The sequence below is a fragment of the Tilletiaria anomala genome (assembly GCF_000711695.1).
Source record: "Tilletiaria anomala UBC 951 chromosome Unknown K437scaffold_7, whole genome shotgun sequence".
Lineage (NCBI taxonomy): Eukaryota > Fungi > Basidiomycota > Exobasidiomycetes > Georgefischeriales > Tilletiariaceae > Tilletiaria > Tilletiaria anomala.
Genome location: NW_013547015.1, coordinates 250,713 through 266,431, shown reverse-complemented (window position 1 = coordinate 266,431; position 15,719 = coordinate 250,713). Strand labels below are relative to the sequence as shown.

General features: G+C 58.2%; 5 protein-coding genes across 5 annotated transcripts; 1 reads left to right on the top strand and 4 right to left on the bottom strand.

The window, feature by feature from the left end:
• The first annotated feature begins 507 nt into the window (after nt 1–507).
• On the top strand, nt 508–2,700 carry K437DRAFT_163652 (lyase). The gene is made up of 7 exons (XM_013390146.1): nt 508–796; nt 947–1,098; nt 1,183–1,497; nt 1,578–1,621; nt 1,705–2,151; nt 2,230–2,358; nt 2,474–2,700. The coding sequence occupies exons 1-7, from the start codon at nt 638–640 to the stop codon at nt 2,521–2,523; spliced, it is 1,296 nt and encodes a 431-aa protein (XP_013245600.1). The 5' UTR covers nt 508–637; the 3' UTR covers nt 2,524–2,700.
• Nucleotides 2,578–7,343, bottom strand: K437DRAFT_292866 (uncharacterized protein). Its single transcript, XM_013390145.1, has 4 exons — nt 4,246–7,343; nt 3,749–4,158; nt 3,578–3,681; nt 2,578–3,505 (listed from the first exon to the last, which is right to left on the bottom strand). The coding sequence occupies exons 1-4, from the start codon at nt 7,262–7,264 to the stop codon at nt 2,878–2,880; spliced, it is 4,161 nt and encodes a 1,386-aa protein (XP_013245599.1). The 5' UTR covers nt 7,265–7,343; the 3' UTR covers nt 2,578–2,877.
• Nucleotides 7,344–7,928: 585 nt separating this feature from the next.
• Nucleotides 7,929–10,954, bottom strand: K437DRAFT_253963 (uncharacterized protein). The gene is made up of 3 exons (XM_013390144.1): nt 10,693–10,954; nt 8,711–10,384; nt 7,929–8,629 (listed from the first exon to the last, which is right to left on the bottom strand). Exons 1-3 carry the CDS (start codon nt 10,700–10,702, stop codon nt 8,121–8,123), a joined length of 2,193 nt encoding a protein of 730 aa, XP_013245598.1. The 5' UTR covers nt 10,703–10,954; the 3' UTR covers nt 7,929–8,120.
• Nucleotides 10,955–11,899: 945 nt separating this feature from the next.
• On the bottom strand, nt 11,900–13,275 carry K437DRAFT_253960 (putative Rho GDP-dissociation inhibitor 1). Its single transcript, XM_013390143.1, has 4 exons — nt 13,043–13,275; nt 12,478–12,880; nt 12,272–12,404; nt 11,900–12,193 (listed from the first exon to the last, which is right to left on the bottom strand). The coding sequence occupies exons 1-4, from the start codon at nt 13,080–13,082 to the stop codon at nt 12,173–12,175; spliced, it is 597 nt and encodes a 198-aa protein (XP_013245597.1). The 5' UTR covers nt 13,083–13,275; the 3' UTR covers nt 11,900–12,172.
• A 506-nt stretch (nt 13,276–13,781) lies between these two features.
• Nucleotides 13,782–15,124, bottom strand: K437DRAFT_220193 (putative AGX1-alanine-glyoxylate transaminase; the record flags this gene model as incomplete). The annotated part of the gene is made up of 3 exons (XM_013390142.1): nt 13,782–13,853; nt 13,941–14,574; nt 14,652–15,124. The coding sequence occupies 3 exons, from the start codon at nt 15,122–15,124 to the stop codon at nt 13,782–13,784; spliced, it is 1,179 nt and encodes a 392-aa protein (XP_013245596.1).
• Between the last annotated feature and the right edge of the window lie 595 nt (nt 15,125–15,719).

Sequence of the window (15,719 nt, the reverse complement as noted above, 5' to 3'; positions counted from 1 at the left end):
TTTCAAAGTGGGTCGCGTGAGCCAGCGAATGCAGAGGAGGGCACAACATGTGTTTTTGTTGTCACAACCCTTAGAACCAGTGGACCAGTTGCACGCTAGTGTCAAGGCGGCGGCATATGCTCCACACCGTGATATGTGCTTACGTAACAATTTTGTCATGGGAGGCGTCGAGCACGCCATTCGATGGCGAACTTGCATCTTTCGGCAGCGTTGGTGTTCTCTTTTGATGCTCGCACGTCGCAGCACACACGCACACGGATGGGGGACCATAGGACATGCCATGCAATGCCACGGAGCACGGAGAAGAGGCGGCAACTGTCACGACGAGACCCGCTGCTGCTGCTACGTCTGCAGTAGTACACAGCGCACGGGCCATGCCCGGTAGTCGGTACTACTACTTCTAGTTGCCAACAGCCCGTGTCACACCGTGAATGCATGCTTGTAGGTTGCATGGAATACACCACTAGACACTGGCAGTGAGCAGTTAGCTGTGCGTGTAATCGAGAAGAAATGCGTGTCCGCTTTTGGACTGGTACTTTTGGATAAAAGCAAAGGCACATCGTCCCCCTTCCCCAAACCTTGCTTCTCCCGATCCATCATCCTCCCCTCCCACACACTTAGCCTTTCCACCACCACGATGCCCAAGTTCGAGACGCTGCAGCTGCACGCAGGCCAGGAGCCCGACCCGGGCAGCCAGGCGCGTGCCGTGCCCATCGTCGCATCCACCTCGTTCGTCTTCAAGGACTCGGCCGAGGGCGCCGATCTCTTTGGGTTGAGGAAGTTTGGCAACATCTACGTGAGTCGTGCAGCCCACGACACCTCCTTCTCTCTTATTCCCCTGCTCTTTCCAAGATGACGATTTCTCACTGCTACGAGGCCGCGACTGACGCAATCTGCCCCCTCTTTTCTTGCATGCTTTGTCGCAAAATGTCGCTGGCGCACGCAGTCCCGTTTGATGAACCCAACCAACGATGTTTTTGAAAAACGGATCGCAGCACTCGAAGGTGGTGTCGCAGCCGTCGCAGCCGCCTCGGGCCAGTCTGCGCAGGCAATGACCATCCTTGCCCTGGCGTCCGCTGGCGACAACATTGTTTCGACGTGAGTTCCTTCTGCTTTGCCGCGGCGTGGTCGATGGCCGATTCGCCCATGAGCCTGGCCTGACCCGCTCGCCTTGTATGACAGCTCGAACGTATACGGCGGCACATACAACCAATTCAAGGTGCTCTTTCCTCGCATGGGCGTGACGACCAAGTTCGTCAAGGGCGACAATCCAGAGGACTTTGCGAAGGCCATTGACAGCAAGACTAAGGCGATCTACGTCGAGTCAATCGGGAATCCAGCGTTCAACGTACCCGACTTTAAGGCCATCGCCAAGGTTGCGCACGACAACGGCATTCCCCTCGTTGTTGACAACACCTTTGGCGCTGGCGGCTACCTCGTCAAGCCGATCGAGCATGGTGCAGACATTGTGGTCCACAGCGCGACCAAGTGGATCGGGTGAGTTGCCCGCTGGAATTCCACTCTTTCGCCTGCCTTGCTTCGATTCTCCTGACATGGGGTCTTTTGCAACTTTACAGTGGCCACGGCACGACCATTGCCGGCGTGATCGTCGACAGCGGCAGTGAGTCTCCTGTTTAAATTTCCCAAAGACACGGTGTGGGCGATATCTGAACAGAACATAAATCCCTTCATTTCGCTGTGCAGAGTTTGACTGGAAGAAGAGCGGGCGCTTCCCGCAATTCACCGAGCCCTCGGAGGGCTACCATGGGCTTAAGTTCTGGGACACATTCGGCGCGATCACGTTTGCCATCTACGTGCGCATCGTCCTGCTACGCGACTTGGGGCCTGCGTTGAACCCGTTCGGGTCGTTCCTGCTGCTGCAGGGCCTCGAGACTCTCTCGCTGCGCGTCCAGCGGCACGTCGACAATGCGCTCGTCGTCGCGCAGTACCTCGAGAAGCACGAGCGCGTCGCATGGGTTTCCTACCCGGGCCTGTCGTCGCACCCGAGCCACGAGCTCGCGAAAAAGTACCTTGCCAACGGCTTCGGTGGCGTACTCGCCTTTGGCCTCAAGGGAGACCCTGCGGCCGGCAGTGCTTTTGTCGACCAGCTCAAGCTTTTCTCCAACCTCGCCAACGTTGGCGACGCCAAGAGTGAGTGTGCGCACCCTCCTGTCGCGTTGCTTTGCCTGACGACGCATCGCGATTTTTCTTCTTCTTCCCTTTCTACAGGTCTAGCGATCCACCCGGCCTCGACGACGCACCAGCAGCTGACGGCGGAGGAGCAGGCTGCATCAGGCGTCAAGCCCGAGATGATCCGCCTCTCAATCGGCATCGAGCACATCAGCGACATTCTAGAGGGCAAGTCCACGACGTGCCCCCCCCCCCAGAACGCGCTTGGAACAAGCATTTTGACTGACTGGCGAATTTCGTGCAATGCTGCATGTTTTTTTTCCTTTTCCCTTTTAAATAACAGACATCGACCAGGCCTTCGCCGCCACGAAAGATGCCAAGGTTACCGGGTAAAAGGGCCCTGCGCCGGGTCTTGCAGAGCCGCATGAGCGCTAGGCTGGACACCGCCAGGCTCATCGCTGAGGCAGCAAGCAACCCATGCGTGAACCAGCAGCTTTGTTATGCAAAAAGAAATTTACCTTCACATCCGGAAGCCACGACCGGCCGTGGTACATACCATTGTGACATGTCCTTTTGTTCCTGCATGCGTGATCATCCCTCCATGGCACATGCGGAGTATCTTTCGTGACAGGGATAAGGCTCGTAAAAAATACCTTGAATGCATCTTGTGCCTTGGATTACATCAAGCGGATATGCGTGCATGCGACAGACTGTGGTTCAATCGCGGCAGGCAGGGCCTCTGTAGCCTCATCCCAGAGACTGCAGGAAAGTAGCAAAGTAGTCCCCCCACGAAGCGTCCTCAAGCTGACGGAGCCGCGGCTGCTCATTCCCGTCGAAGCCGCCGCCGCCGGTAGACCAAATGTCAGAGGGCGCATCGCCACTTGGGGACAACGTGGTGTCGAGGGTAGACATGCCATTTATGCCCTCACGTACCGTGTTTGGGGTGGAAGCCTCAGCAGATTGCCGCTGCTGTTTGCTCGTGGAAACGGAGGGTGACAGCGCGGTGCCATTGACCGGTGCCGGTCCCGTTGTTGCTGCCCACGTCATCGCGGAACCAGCTGAATCGACAGGATCGCCCACGCCGGCGAGGAAGGTGGAGGGCAACATGCCTTCGCGCCACGTCGCAGCGACAACATCAGCACCGGCGTTGGCGGAAGGCAGTGGGCTTGCAATCGAGAATGGTATGCGAGATGCGGGTGTGGAAGCTGCGAAACTTGCGTTGGCTTGAGCAGGCGGTGGAGACAGGCCGCTGGCAACGTCCTTCAGCTTTTCGAGTACTTGTTTCGTCTTGTCGGCATAGTCTGAGCTCATGCTGGGCAGCGCACGATTAGCAATATTGTACAGCAGGCGAAGCGCCTTTTTGACGATTTGGGAGCTGGACCGACGAATGGGACGAACATAGCAATCAGCTGAACAAGATCGCGTGAAATCATTCTTTGATACTCACAGGAATCGCACATCGAAGGAAGCAAAGATGCGCAGCGTCGCTTCGATAAGTAGCTCATCCTCGGCGAGCTTGTCCGGCTCTGCAGTGCCGTGCCAGACAGTGATCTATGAACGGAGAACAGGAAGTCAGACAAGAACCATTTGGCCGCACGAGAGGAGACAAGACACGTACCATGAAAGTGCACGTCGACATGAATCCCTGCTGCATGACAAAGACCATGTCCGCCAGATGATCATCCTCAAAGAGATCAACGATCGTCTTGAGCCCCTCCTTGGAGTGGTCGATACACTGCACGTGTAGCATCTTGCGCAGGTACGGGTCGAACAGAAATGGCTTGAGAATGTACAATCTTATGTCGTGCGTGCCCATCTGCAAGATACCCGCCTGCCACTTGTACGGACTCTGCGGTGTGCGGTAATGAGCCGGTGTGTCGGCGATCCACTCGTCGAGGCGCTTGGAGAGGAGTGCCATGTCCTTGTACTCGGGCAGCTGCTTCGTCTTGCTCAGATTCTGCACGTAGTCCTTGTGCTTCTCCTGCGTCACCTCTTGGCGCCAACGAGGGCTGTACAACGCCAAAACGACTGAAAAATCAAGCAAGGCACGGTGAGACAGATCAGATCAGAAAAAAGAGCCATAACCACCATCGAATCGCGGGAGGCACAACTCACCATCCTGCACTATGAATCCAAGCCTGATGAGCGAGATCCATCCAGACATGACTGTCTGTGTCCCAGACTCCTTATCCTTAAGCGAGATGGAGCGCGCGTGGGCATCCGTCATAGCGTCATCCGTGACGTCCTTGGGCAGTCGGACTGTACAATCGGACACGCGCAGCGCGACAGGCCTGCCCATGTTGACGGCGAACAAGGCATCGAGTATAAAGGCGCCCCAAAAAGCGCGCCGGCGCAGCTCCTGCTCGAACTCGCTAAACTCGACGTAGGCGCGCTCCTGGTGCAGGCCAATATCCTGCAGCGCGCGAATCGCCACACCCAGCTGGGTCCAAGGCACGCCGGGCCCCACCTCACTGTGCATGAAAGTACTGCTGAGGAGGAGGACCTGTACATTGATCAAGCTGGCCGCATAAACCTGATGGTAGAGCCGGCTCGCCTTGGCGAACTGGTCGCCAGCGGTAGAAGCGTCGTCTTCGTCCGTCCGCACGCGCGTATCGGAGGTGAAGCGGCTGGCAATAGCAAGGACCGTAAAGACCAAGCCGCGGAAGGCGGTATCGTGGGTAGCGCGCCCGGACAGAATGTCCTCTTCCATCGTTGGCCGGTGTAGGATGGGCATGATGGGATGCAAGCGTGTAAAAAAGATGTCGAACAGGTCCAGCACCAGATCGCCTTCCGGCAGCATGTAGCGCGTGAACCATTCGTTATCGCATACGTCGTCTCTGCCAACTGCATCCAGATTTTTGCGCCGAAGCAAAGCGACCCACTCTTTGGAATTGGCTGGGTACTGCGGCTGCGGCCGCGGCCGAGGTAGCGTCTTGAACTCCTGCTCGGGGGCGCTGGTATGTCGGCTAAGCGACGACTTATTTCCGCACGGCGTCAGGATGTTTTGATCATGTTGCTGCTGCTGCTGTTGAGCCCCGCCAAGCACCGGCGAAGACGGCGTGGTGTTGTCGTGCGAGTCCCTCAGCCTATTCGCACTCATGCTGCCCAGCCCGGCGGCACGATCAGGCGATGTAGCCCTCGAGCGCGACTCGAGGCCGTACATAGCGCTGAGCCCGCCGGTGGGCGTGGCAGTCCCTGGCGTTCTGGTGCCAAAGCGCCCTCCGCCGGCGACACCATGATGCGTCGGCCACAGCAGCTGGTGCGCATGTGCGGCGCTCAGCCACTTGGTGCTGCCGAGATTGGGTGACGGCGGACGCGAGTCGATGCCGTGGAAGTAATTGAGTGTGCTGCTGCGTCCGAAATAACGAGGCCGACCATCTTCTACGTCTGGCAGGAGTGGCCCCAGGTCGCGGCGCTTGATCTCGGGTCGCGAGCCGACTGCACCGTCGGACAGGAAGCGCGCTATGGACAGGTCCGTGTTGCGCCCTTCGCTGCCATGCCCGTCTGCAGCCCCACTAGGTGTCGCTGGACTGCGACCGACAGAGTGCCCGCCTGGACCACCGGCCGCCCCACCAACAGGGCCAGCTGACGACGACGCTCCTCCTTGCGCCAGAGAGCCCCGCTCCGCTCCGCCAGCGCTTGCCGCCCCTGCGCCATCGCCGCGATGGCCATTTGAGCCCGAAGAGAGTATCGCAGCGGCAGCAGCAGCGACTGCTTCCAGCGATCCGTGCCTACTTTCCCTGCTCGTGCCTGTTGCCCCAGCGCTGCCGCCGCCGGCTTCATCGTCACCATTACTGCTACTGCTTGCGCCATAGCCCGGATGTGAATGCGAAGAGCGATGAGGCGGCGCAGGCGGCGGCGGTAGCGCAACATTGCTGCTCATGGGCCACTGGCTCGAGTCGGTGCTGTCGACCTGGCCGGCAATGCTGCCACTGGGCGCGGCAATGCTCAGATCTCCGTCCTGAAACTGCTGCGCAAGGTGCGGCGCGACGGTTCGGAGCGCGCTGAGCAAGGTCTCAACTTTCGACTCTAGGATTTCATACTTTCCACGCGAGCGGTCCGGCTCGGAGGTGAAGGTGCACTTATAGCCGTACGCTTTGCAGTTATCGCAAACATTGGACGCGTTGGGCAAGCCCTGACACTTGACTTTTTTGCGCCGGCACGTGTCGCAGGCTACAACCACCCTGCGACGCTTGCGGTCCGACTGACTTGCACTGCCACCGCCGCCGCTACTGGCACGCTTTCCATTGCTGATCCTTGGCCGACCAATCACAATGCTGATTGAATCTTGCTTGTTAAGCGCAGATGCATCGTCGCTGTCGACGTCAGAGTTTCTGCTTGTTTCGACTTCGGCAAGGTCGGCGGCAGCTTTCCCTTTTCCTTTCGCACCTTTTTTGCTGGAGGTCTTTCCACTGTCTGCACGGTTCGGCGTCTCGACGCCATTCCCTTGTTTCTTACCCGCACCGGCATTCGATCGCTCTTGAAGGGCTGCGTCTGCTGGCGCTGAGGCGGACGGCGGCGGCGCTGGACCAAGGGTATGTGGATGTGACCAGGACTGGTCGTAGCCGTTATTGAAGGAATTGGGTCGTCCTGCTACCGCTCCTCCTCCTCCTGTGTTGTCAAAGATGTGCGGATGAAATCCGGCGGGCGCCAGCGAAAACCCCGTCGAGGGCGGCGGCTGGCTGCTCCCTTGCCCGGATGAAAAGCGTGGATGGCCTTGGTGAGACGAGGCAGACGAAGGGCCGTACGGCATGTGTGAATGGGCAACATGTGCGTGCGGATGATTGTGATTGTGCGAGCCCAGCTCGTGTGGTTGCGCGTGATGGTGCGAGCCGCTTCCGCTGCCTGCGGCGGCATCATGCTGCTGATGCTGAAGTTGGTGATGCTGGTGGTGGTGGTGAGGATGTAGATGCGACGTATGAGACGACGAGCCCGATGCGGTGTTGCTATTGACGTTGCTGCTGCTGCCGCCGCCGCCCGCATTGCTTTTGTTGTGGTGGCGGTGGTTGATGCCCTTAGAATTTGCAGCTGCGGCTGCGGCGCCCGGATGTGACGGCGTGGATGGTCCGCTGCTTGCTTGAAATTCAGCGAGCAGCGAGGCGTGGTGGATGTCCTCCTCCGAGAGCCCGTTCATCGTTGCCGACGCTGTGCTCGCTGCTGGAATGGCTGGGCGGGCTGCCTTCCGTCGCCGCCTGCGTTTCTTTTCTGTCCGACCCCGGAGGATGATGGTGAAAAGCAAGACAAGGTGTGCTGAAAGAGAAGATGGGGATGGTGGAGAAGTTCGACAAAGACTGGCGCAGTGCCTCGCGGCACAGCTTGAACCAAACTTTTCGTTGCATACAACCACCTCGTGTTCGTCACGCTTCACAGCAGCTCCGCCTTCAGCACGAAGCATCCAAGCTGGCGAGTCTGACAACTTTCCATTGATTCTGCCTGCAGCTGATGGTACCTCCGTGCTCTGCTGCCAGCCCATGCTCACCGTGTGAGGCTGGATAACGTGAGAGGTCCTACGCGTGTGAAGATCCTCCTCTAGTACGAACTGCAACGATGGCGTGCTGCCTCAAAATCATACGTCCTTCGAACAGGCAACAGACCGAGGCACACAGTGAAAATGACTCTTGGCAGGCAGAGGCTGTTCTGTGCAAGGGCGCATGCGGGCGCGCGGGGAATGATGAATGTTCATACGAGAGTATTTACTACACAACATAAGCTACATGCAGCAAAAAAGAAAGCGTAGACGCAAAAGCAGGGCAACCATCGTATCTTTTCATCACCAGCTGCATCACTGATGCATGAACGAGCCATGTCGAGCCGAGCCGAGACGCGAAGGCAAACCGTGCACAGTGGGGCGGGACCGGGGATCGGAAAAGAGAGATGCGATAAAAGACAAGTGGAAGGCGCGTAAAGCAAGCAATGCGAATGGCGCGGTGCGGTAGTCGAGAAGGAGGGTGAGGGTAACAGTGAGGCACAGGCGCTTCGTTGCGCTGTGGCTAGCTCCCGGTGCGCTGCACGGTGCTCTGCTCAAATGTCGGCGGATTAGCAGGCGGTAGCCCCGCGACGCTGCCTTGTAGACCGGGTGGCATGGTTGTGCCTGTTGCACCACCGCCGCCGGCCGAGTCTGCATGCACGGCGCCAGATGGGCCAGCTCCTGGTACCCCGCTCGCAGACGGGTGCGCCCTGCCCGGTCTTCCGTGCCCACCTGCTCCTGTGGCTACTACTGCTCCTGCTGCTTCTGATACTGCTCCTGCTACGGGCGGCACCGGGCCCCTCCCCGCTACGACGTCCGCGACAGCCGGCGCGGGCCCGTTTGCCTGCGTCGCAGACGCGACGGAGAGCATCTGCGCATTGGCGTGCATGAGCTGCGTCTTGAGATAGACGATCTCGTTGCGCAACGCACCGACCGTGTTCTGCAGGCTCTCATTGTCCTGAGTGAGGAACTCGACTTTGGCCTGCAGAGACTGCAGCCACGCTTTCTTCCTCTGCCGGCACTTGAGGGCGGCTGCAAATGTAGCATGCGGGAGTCCAGATTCAGCCTGTGTTTCTGGAAACACATGGTAACATGCAACGAGTCGAGACTCACCCTGCCGGTTCCTCTCTAGGAAATTCCGTCGCTTTTCGTCCTCGTCCAAATCCTGTTCATTCTTCGAGTCGCCATCGTCCATGTCATCATCACTCGCAGCCTCGCTGCTTCCCGCCTTGGAATGCGCCGCGTTCGCTGCGCTGCTGTTTACCAGCGCTCCGCCGCTGTCGCTTTTCAGCTTTTTGCTCCCTTTACCACCAGCAGGGACGGTGGCTGCATCGGCCCCAGCGCCAGCTTTTCCGCTCTTTCCACCTGGCTTCCCGCCCTCATCATCATTGGCTTTCTTGCGCTTGTTCGCGCTTTTGCCGCCGGCGCCCTTGCTCGTCTGCGTCGTGCCTGCCGGGGCGACCATGCCGTTCGTGTACATGGCTACCGCTGCAGGGTGGAGTGGCCGCTGATGCCCCATATGGGCATGTTGCGGCTGCTGCTTCTGCTGCTGTTGTTGGTGGTGCTGTGGCGGCTGCGGAGGAGCCTGCCTTCGCGGGATTCCTGTGAGCGCCTGGGCCGCGGCATGCGCGGCCGCATCAGCATCTTCGCGTTTGCTGAGCTCTTGCTGCGCTTGGGAGAGCAAGAACAAGCCTGACGCAGCGCCGTGGTCGGCGCCAGGTTCACCTGGACCCCCTGGGCCTTGGCCCTGGACGCCTTGCCCTGACCTACCCTGGGCGTTGCCGGCACGGTTCGGGTTCATGAGACTGCCATCGGATCGGTGGCCGATGGCGCCACGAGTGCCCGTGGCCTCCGCGCCGAGTGACTTGTTGATCATCTCCGGGCTGACGCTGTGACTCCCATCGTCCTCATGCGTCGTCGAAGAGCGCAGCCGGCTGGTAGGCTTGTCATGAATGCTCCGTGAGAAGGCATAGTCGAATGGCTGAGGGACAATGTCCGCGCGAGCATGGCTGTTGAACTGCCCCACGACAGATGTCCCTGGCGGACCCATGGTGCTAGGTGCCGTGGTGTCTGCGAGCCCGGGTGCGCTCGCAGCGAGCGCATTGAGTGTGTTGGGGGTCATCGCCGCCGATCCTCCGTTGCCCGGGACCGCCACCCCATTGCTTCCGTTGCTGACTATCGCCAGGAACGCGGCCGTGTTCGGGCTGGGCGGCTGGAATGAGATACCACCGAGTGGCGTCAAGCCCGTTTTGTAGTTGGACAGATCCGGTGTGAAGCCGGTGCGGAAGGCGCTCGGGTCGAATCCTTGTGCAGATGCAGATGGGCCTCCGAGCATTGCAGGGCTCAACGGGCCTGTGCGAAGTGAACCGTTGATCCAGTTGAACGGGCTTGCTGCGTCGCCAGATGGAGAGGTGAGAGTGGCGACGCCGGGAAGTGTGCTGCCACCAATAGCCGCCTTGCCGTTTATGCTGGCGGCGGCGGCGCTCACCTGGGTCGAAGGAACAGACCCTTTGCTATTGTTCGGTGCTTCATCTGCTGCGTTTCCGGTGTCCTCCTTCGCCTTGGCAGCAGCAGCATTGCGAGCGCTACTGCGCGTGCGTGTGGTCGACGGGGCTCCTGCCCGCTTGCCCTTCGATGGCGACGTACTTGATGTCTCGGCGCTTTTACCCACGCCCCCGTCCAAGCCGTCTCCTTCGGGTGACTTGAAGGAGGCTTCGAATGGATTCGGCTCAAGCTCCAGGCGTGAAGAGCGTTGGCGGCTCAGCGCAGGTGCCTGATGGGTGGCGGCTGGCAGTTCGAGCGCAATTCGCAAGTATCAATTTACATGTCAGCGTTCGGCCGGACCTCTACAACAGCATACACTCTCAACGTATTACACAGAGAGTAGTGAGCATACACAGTGTCGGCAGGTCAACCATCCAACACGGATGCCCTCGACAAGCAATCGACTCGCACGGTGCGGGAATGATTGTGGACGCATTATGCATGCTTTCCCTCTGCCGGACTGAAAGCTCCGTCCAGGCTTTGCAGTGACTTTGGTCATGCCCAGCTTCCCCTTGCCATGCTGAGAGTCGCATCCCATTCATGTGACTCACCAGCGGGCATTTTGGATGCTTTGCTTGGCTCCAAGCGAAGCGAGGTCGCGTCAAGGCTTGAAAGCAGATCACTTTCGTCGAATGGATGTCGGCGGTTCCCGGTTCCCACCACCTACTTCTTCTCCCAACTGCAATACGCTAATGACGAAAGCTGAAGGGGGGTGGGGAATATCTTTTTCCACTCCAACGTCGGCGACCTTGTGCGCCAGTGCGCTGTGCGCCGTGTTTCAATGTGTCCAACAGAGAGTGGGCGGGGTTGAGGTGGATGGTGTGTATGAGGGAGAGAGTGAAAATGATGGTTCCGGGTGGGGATGACGTCTTGGATGACGCACTCAGGCATCTCACAGTCTCTCTCTTTCCCTCTTGCTGCGATTTTCTTTAGTCACTCAACTCTTCTCCTGCGCGCTGCACTTTCTTTTCGTTTTTTCTCCTGGCAGCTGAGGTGACTTCCGCCTCTCGTTCGCACGCGGCAGGCTTTTTCTGCCATTCTAGGTTCCCACACCCAGCCTTCCTCGTATGGCATCCAAAGCACCTCCTCCAACACCCCTTACCTGCGCTATACAATGTGCAATGCAAACGTCGTTGGATGCGATGTTGTCGATATGTTGTAGCATAGGCCGATACCCAGGTCAATCCAATGTGTGGTACTGTAGCCTCGCCGCGCTCATCACGATGCTGGCTGCTGCCGCCACTGCCAAGGCTGCACCCGCGCCGGTGGGCCGCACAAGTGCTTCACAGTGCCCTGCAATGGTCGCGGCCGAAAATGCGCGATGGTGCGTCAGGATCGAGAAGATTGAGTGCACACTGCTCCAGCGCCACATCGCTCCAGCCGGGCCACATGGGACAGGCGACAGGGCTCAATCAAGGAACTAACAATTGAGGATCGATCAGCTCTTGGCCGGCAGTCTCGTCGTAAGGTAGTTTCAGGGCTGATGAACCAAACTCCAAAAGCCGAAGGCACCACTCGCCATGCCGCACCACGCACAATCCCCAGACCATCCCCGAAGACAGGTCAATAGAATACCAGACCTACCGAATTTAAGGGTTTCGACGGGATCAGGCGGGCGCGCGAAGCAACGTGCACTTGCACGGACAGACTGACGGCCGCAGAGAAAAAGTGAACAGGCTCATCTTCTGACAGACTTCTGCCCGCAGGGTGTGAAGGCCGCAACTGCTACGTTGCAACTGCCACAACTGGACGAATGGATGTGTATAATATGCCGAATGAAATTCAAGGCTGATGGCGATGAGGATGCTTTGGTACATGATGTCTGGCTGGAACGCGGACCCCGGATGCTGCCTGGGGCCTCCGAAGCGACGGACTGCCTCGCCCTTGCGGCCGGCAGCCTGCGGCCGGCGCGATGCTGAGTTGATGGATGTGAACGATCTGTAAGTGGGGAGGAAAAGAGGGAAATGTGGCTGGAGACCCATTGAAGCTGCTTGCAAGCACGGATGTTGGTCAACGAAGGCAGGATGCACACTACGCCCAGTCCTTTGCGAGCTGTGGTGAGGGCAAAGGCGGTGTCAACATCGAGACGCGTCGTTCCACGGAACCCAACCGCATCATTACGAATCTCACCTTGAAGCTCCAAGTAAAGTCGGTGTAGACCGTCCCGTCGTCATCAATGATCCTCGTCCGAACTACATTGGTCCCACTTCGCGCGAGCATGCCGCTCGGTGCTTCTTCCGTGATGAACCGCTTGGTGTAAGGTCTGTACATGGGGAGTCGATCGGATGAGATTCAGCGTCTAGCACGGCTATCACCTGAAATTCTAGAGAACGCACTCTGGACGTGGCCCGTAGCTGCCGATCATCTCCTCCAGCTTGTCGACTGTGACCCCGGTCCTCTTGACGACGTGGAGATACTTGAGCCCTGAGAGCACATCTGACCCGACCGAGAAGCTAATGGCGATATTGTAGTCGACGCCCTCCTTTACGATCAGCGGGTTCTTCTTGAGCGCCTCCAGCTCGTCTTGGGACCCGTCCAGCTTGATGCTGACTTTGCCCCCTGGCGCGCTGCTGCTCTCCATCGAGAGCGAGTGGATGACCAGCTTTGGCCCCGTGGCCGCCGCGGCGTTCGGCGCAATGCCTAATAAGGCCTTCCAGCGCTGCAGCGACTCATCGTTCGCATCGAGCTGGTTGTACTCATCAAGCGTCTTCTTTTCTCCGACCTTGAAGCCCTCGGTTTCTGCGTGCCGAGATCCAAGAGGAAGTATGCGAGGACAGACAGTGTGAAGTCAGCTACAACTCCTGGCAAAGGCCATTCAGGGGAGGGATGCGCCGCGCGTTGCGATGTTCGATTAAGCCCTGTAGCCTACGAGGACCAATCAAGCCATCACTAATCACTCACGAGTAGGCCTGAGCTCGTCGTCGTTAATAGCTTGCGACATCGTATCGTACCCCGCACGCTCAGATCAGAATCAGGGAAGAATTGGTTTTCGCAGCAGGTTTCGGCCGTGGCATCCGAAATAGAATAGGGACATCCAGGAGATGAAGCGATACGTCCGCCGAGATGGTCTGTAGCGCAAGCAACAAGGGGTAAATCTGTTCCCCTTACTGACACGACCAAGTGTTTCATTCGACTCGCACAGGGTCTTCGTTGTTGAGCACTAGGAGCGCATCAATCGCGCACGGTCCACCCTTCTCCCACATGCGCAAAAGTGACTACTTTCTTGGTGCGCTCGTCAGCCACTGCAAATCTGCTACAAGACTGGTACCCGCGCGCCATGATCGTGTATCTCTTCATTCCCATCCCCGATTGGCACATTGCAAGGCTGCTTAGCGAGCAAACAGTTCATCGCCATTATGTGACGAGTTCTATGGGAGAGAGCAGCATTCGTCTGCGGTCGAATCGAGAACTGTCGGCGTTTAATATCAATCTTGCCGTCCTGGGCTGGCATGACACTCTTTAGCAGAGCTTTTCGAAAATTTGCGCAAGGTGTGGGCCCCAGCTCTCCGCGGAGATATCCCCTTCCCGGAAAGTGTAGACCAGCAAGATCGCATGCCGCTGCTGCATATGCCAATGGATCATCATGCCTATCTGTAGAGAAAGTACATACTCCTACGAATCTATCGTTTGCCGAAGCTTTTCACTTATTGTGACCTCCGTCTTGAAGCACCTCCTTGAGTGATTTGAGCAAGTGGTCGATGTCGCCGCGAGACTGCACAAAGAAAGACTCAAGCACACCAGAGTCAGCCAAGGTCGCCAATGTGGGAGCATGGAATGTCCTGACTGCCGACGGACGCACCTGCTCCTCGACAGCTGTGATACCCATGTGTCCGATGCGGAAGTACGTGTCCTTGACCTCCTTGTGCAACCCAGCAGCAAAGACGACGTTCTTTGCGACCATCTTTGGCAGGATGTCCTGCGCCTTGAAGCCAGTCGGGTACTTGACAGCGGTCATGCCATGCGCACCGTCCTTGATGCTATCAGCGACGAGCTGCTCGAGGCCGAGCTCGTTCTTGACAAAGTTCTTGACGCGATCCGACGCAGCAATGTGGATCTTGAAGCGCTCCTCGAGCGATGGCGACTTGGTCGTGATCGTGGTGAGCGACTGGTGCAGCGCGTAGATTAAGTTCGTCGGCGGCGTTGCAAAGTACGCGCCCGTGCCGGCCTCGTACGCTTTCATGACCGGCAGCCACTTGGACCAGGAGGCAAAGTAGCTTGTCGGCGGGACAGTGCGGTTCTCGTACGCTGCGATCGCCTTCTTTGAGGCCGAGAGGATCATCAGACCCGGTGGGCAACCGATGCCCTTCTGAGACGCTGTCAGCACAACATCGATACCCCACTCGTCTTGTCGGATCTCCTCGGAGCCGACCGAGCACACGCCATCCAAGACGAGAATCGTTTCTGGAGAAACCCGCTTGACGAGCTCCCCCAGACTGTCATCAACAAGTGAGGAGACGTTAAACGTCAGTCATTGCCTGTCTCCCTAAAACGCATAGAACGGGTGACGCACCCTTTCGCGTCAGACAGCACGCCGGTGGAGGTGTCGACATGAGTAAAAGTGAGGACCTTGTATTTCTTCTGCTTGAGCGCACTCTCGACCTGCTCCAAGGAAGGCTTCTGACCGATGGGCGCCTTGATTTGGTCAACCTTGACGCCGTAGGTTTCAAAGCACTCTGCAAAGCTGTCGCCAAAGTAGCCCGAGTTGAGCAGGAGCACCTCGTCGCCCGGCTGCGTCACGTTGGCCGCGACGTGATCCCAGCCGAGCGTGCCGCTGCCAGCGGTGATGAACGGCTGGGCGCTGGGCGCAAAGAGGAGGGCGCGGAGCATGCGAATGCAGTCGCCAAACACGGGGACAAAGTCCGGGCTGACATGAGACATGGACGGGTGCGCATTCGCGAGCAGCACGTCATCTGCGACCTCGATGGGCCCAGGGATGACGAGCAGCTTGTGCGATGCCTGCTTAAATGTTCCGGTGGCCGCCATTATGGAGTTCTGCCTGAACGTGCTGGGGAGTCTCCTAGCTGATGTAGTATTGAGATGCTGGGTAAGTTGATGTACCCGAGCGGTCGGTGGGCCAGATGCACCAGGCAATGTCGGGGTCGAAGCAGAGGGGGAGGGGTGCGTCGGTTCGCCGGAAATGGGAAGGGTCAGCGGCGCAGGTTGAACAGCATTCGAAATGGGACAAGAGCGACGTTGTGTATCACCATGATCCGCGTTTGTGTCGAGATGCGAGGGTGCCATGATTGTATCGTGTTGTTAGTAATGACAGTGGTAGCAGTGAGGAGCGGTCGTGGGTTAAGCAGTGAGTAGAGAAAAGGTGAGAGTAATGGCCGCCGTCAAATAGGAACGTAAGATGGGCATAGTCGCCGTCCGACGCAAGTGCAAAGGAGGCAGAGGCGAAAGGATGGCGTGTCGAGGGATGAAAGATAATCAAAGATAGAGTGGTTGTAAAGGATGGTTCATGGACAAAATGCGTGTGAGATGAAGGGAAGGCGGAACGAGCCCGAAGTTCGAACGAGCAAGAGTGAGGTCAGTGTGCGTCCAGCAGGGAATGATCCCCCCAGCAAATGCCGTGGCA